The following is a 3,285-nucleotide window of genomic DNA, read 5'->3' as shown; positions in this document are numbered from 1 at the left end:
AAGAATCCAAATCCAAATAACATCACAGGAGCTATGGTCGGTGGACCAAACAAATTCGATCAGTTCCATGACTTGCGAAACAATTATAACGCGAGCGAGCCTACTCTCTCCGGAAACGCAGGCCTCGTGGCTGCTCTCATTTCTTTAACTAGCAGTGGGGGAGACAGAATCGATAAGAACACGATGTTCAATAGTGTTCCTCCTCTCTACCCTCCAGCCCCACCACCTCCCAAAGCCTGGAAGCCTTGAGAATATTTCATCTACGTCACTGAGTTTAAATTATATATGTTACATTCAATCTTTTTTGTCATTTGGTTACATAAATATAACAATTTTTTTTGTTTTAATATATATAAATGTTGTTCCAATGAAAGCTAGAGAAATTAAATCAATGTAGACTTTTAAATGAGAAAATATCTTATCTTACATAAGACAATATATACAAAGAGTGATCTTTAATTTAGTGGCTTACGCGTTACGAGTTCTATATAATGGATATGATTTAGACAAAATCATATAGTCATTAGTGACTGCAAAAAGTACGAAACTGCAAACTATGTATTCTTTATTCGAGCTATAAATTGGTGAGTCTCTAGCTACATAAATGTTACAACGGTTACTTCCAAACAGGAAGGAAAAATCTAGGACTAATAACCAAGAAAACAAACTTAATTAAGTACCCCTAAATTGTAGGGGGTTCATTTCAACATGAATTGACCAAATATTTTCTAACAAAAGGTCTTGCTGAAGTAGTGAAATGTAATATACTCTACATTTCAAACCTGTGTCACTGAGCGAGACAAGAACCTGGTTCCAAAGGCACGACTCTTCCGCCACCAACCAAAGGTGCGGCTGCAACGCCTCTTTGATTTAATAAGCATCTGAAGTGAGCCAACCTCGTTGTTACCTTGTCTGGATTTGTAGCCAACTTTGCATAAGGTGTCCACAACCGCTCTTTCAAACACAAAATATATAGTTAATCTTTAGCAATTAGCACACGGTATGTTATAAAATATTTTGCAAGATCTATAAGAAAATATCATAACTACCTGCAGCTGCGGCAGCGCGAGGCCAAATGGTTTGTTCAATGTCAGAAGCATCAATATGTTCACCCCACATGCAAACCTCGCCACCAAGTACTAGACTTTGTTGCTTTTTATCCTTTATGTCTTGAAGTGGCTCGTTATCGTAAAAGCCTTGCCAAGGTGCGTCTATATGATCCAAATACCATTTGTCTTGGTTACTCACTATACACCTTAAACCGGAAGCTGTCACTCTCTCAACAACTCCGGTACCAAGCCTGATTCACCAAAGTAAAAAAGTTCGTTTTAATTCAACGTTGATCAACGATTCTTGTCTTCTATATATGTATGTAATTACCAGTTGTGAACCACGGTTTTTGGGTTTAATTTGCTTCCAAAATTGTTGAAGGTTTCTTCCCTACAATATAACATTTAGAGCAAAATGTAGTAAGTCATAGCAAAATTTTGATTACTTTTTTTTCGTTTTCTAATGAAAGTTTAATTGACTACCAGTTAATAGTTTCATATCCATGAGACAAAGCGATCTTTTGTGCCCGTAGCACGAAATATTGATAGGCTTCTTCTTCACTCATCCGATGCTTTTTAAGCCTTCAAGTTAAAAAGTTGGAGTAACATGAGGTAAAACGTTTTAATTAAAGAACTTTACAAGTGTGTCTGAGTATCATTACCATTGGGCTATTCGCGGTGTTGCTGACCAACAAGCTGCAACGAAGTACATGTAATCAGAATTCAGAACCAACACTATAGAGAGGAAATATGATAAACTGATGAGGAGACGCGCGTTACTTGTATTTACTTCGTCACCTCCCAAATGGACAAATTTAAACTTAAAGATCTTGCTGAAATCTGAAAAAAAAAAAATTCCATTAGTATTTAGGAAAATGAAGTTACGCGAGAAAAGAGTGTTTCGGATTAAGATTTTTACCAGAAAGAATGCCATCAATGACCTTAAATGTAAAGTTACTGCTCACGTCAAGTGGTTCTTGACAATTCTTGGAGGGCCACAAGGAAGGATAGCCTTTTCCCCTTTATTTAGTTATAAAAATTATAGTTAATACTATTATAAAAACTAATTTGTGAAATTGTGAAAATATAAATGTTGTGAAGAAAATTACCATGAGAGAGCGTGTCCTGGAACATCAATCTCAGCCAAGACATGGATCCCTCTTCGTTGAGCATAACTATAAATACATACACGAAGTTAATAAGAAGGAACTATCCTATGATTTTGAACTTTGAGAATCAATTAGTAATACATGTACATAAATCAGTAAGAATTCCAACATACTTGACGATTTCAGCGGCGTCATCGAAGGTGTATCGCTGCGAGGAAGAGTAAGCACCGTTCCATAGCTTGGGGTAAGAAGGAATCTCTAATGGAAATGACTGTGTATCAACAATGTGCCAATGTAACACATTCTACACCAAACCAACAAAAGTATTTATTAGTGATGACTGATGTGATTCACCAACCAACCAAATTGATTCATCTTTAGAGCTTACAAGTTTGGCGTATGTCATGGAATCAATCACGTTCTTTATTACCGGAAGTGGCAAATAATGTCGGGATGTATCTACGTAATAAAAATAAATAAACAATCGATCACATCATATAAGTGATGTGTGTCATTAAGTAATTAGAGAAGAAATTACACGATCACTTACCAATTAAAAGGCCACGGTAAGAGAATCTAGGCTGGTCAGTAATATTCCATGGAGTCATTAGAATCTCTATTACCTTTTTCTTCAAATTAAAATGGCATAACTGGCTAAATGTCTGCATTTATAATTTCACTTTCTTCAATAACTCGACATCTTACAATGATAACCAAATTGGGGTAAAGAATAAACACAAACCTGTAGACCGTGTAATGCACCATAAACGCTCTTTGCCTACATTGTAAAACAAATATCAAAGGAGAGATTTATTATGATTGTATTTGTTAACTTACCTGAATATTGATTTAAACACAAGGGGCCACACTAGTGTAATCACAGTATTATAAGATTTGGGAAATAATTGAAATATGAACAGCTAACGAATTGTGCTTATGCATTTGTATTCTTTATTAGGAAAGAAAAACAAAAAAGAAGGGCACACTAATTCCATCATGTTTAATGCAGTTCACGTGGAGGACACTACTTCATGTCCCTACCTATGTTACATGAGTCTCTATAGTGCCAGTGGAAGAAAAAAGAAAGGTGCAAAAGTACTAATAAGATCATAAAAACACAACACAAC

General features: G+C 35.7%; 2 protein-coding genes across 3 annotated transcripts in view; one reads left to right on the top strand and one right to left on the bottom strand.

Moving 5' to 3' along the window:
• The window catches only part of LOC104701158 (endoglucanase 7-like), a 4,752-nt gene extending 4,451 nt beyond the window's left edge, over positions 1-301 (top strand). The window contains exon 6 of the mRNA XM_010416800.2: positions 1-301. This exon is cut by the window's left edge and continues 19 nt beyond it. Within this exon, the coding sequence (XP_010415102.1) occupies positions 1-249 (249 nt within the window). The 3' untranslated portion in view covers positions 250-301.
• The window catches only part of LOC104701157 (beta-hexosaminidase 3-like), a 12,511-nt gene continuing 9,770 nt past the window's right edge, over positions 545-3,285 (bottom strand). For both annotated transcript variants that reach the window (XM_010416799.2, XM_010416798.2), the window contains exons 3-14: positions 2,901-2,936; positions 2,709-2,820; positions 2,547-2,617; positions 2,332-2,462; positions 2,159-2,224; positions 1,969-2,069; positions 1,830-1,889; positions 1,712-1,745; positions 1,533-1,631; positions 1,381-1,440; positions 1,050-1,300; positions 545-954 (exon numbers count right to left, since the gene is read on the bottom strand). In XM_010416799.2, coding sequence (XP_010415101.1) covers positions 788-954; positions 1,050-1,300; positions 1,381-1,440; positions 1,533-1,631; positions 1,712-1,745; positions 1,830-1,889; positions 1,969-2,069; positions 2,159-2,224; positions 2,332-2,462; positions 2,547-2,617; positions 2,709-2,820; positions 2,901-2,936 — 1,188 coding nt within the window. In that variant the 3' untranslated portion in view covers positions 545-787. The remainder of the gene's footprint in view (positions 955-1,049; positions 1,301-1,380; positions 1,441-1,532; positions 1,632-1,711; positions 1,746-1,829; positions 1,890-1,968; positions 2,070-2,158; positions 2,225-2,331; positions 2,463-2,546; positions 2,618-2,708; positions 2,821-2,900; positions 2,937-3,285) is intronic.

This window comes from Camelina sativa, chromosome 7, assembly GCF_000633955.1.
Source record: "Camelina sativa cultivar DH55 chromosome 7, Cs, whole genome shotgun sequence".
Taxonomy (NCBI): Eukaryota; Viridiplantae; Streptophyta; class Magnoliopsida; order Brassicales; family Brassicaceae; genus Camelina; species Camelina sativa.
This window is presented reverse-complemented; position numbering and strand designations above follow the sequence as displayed.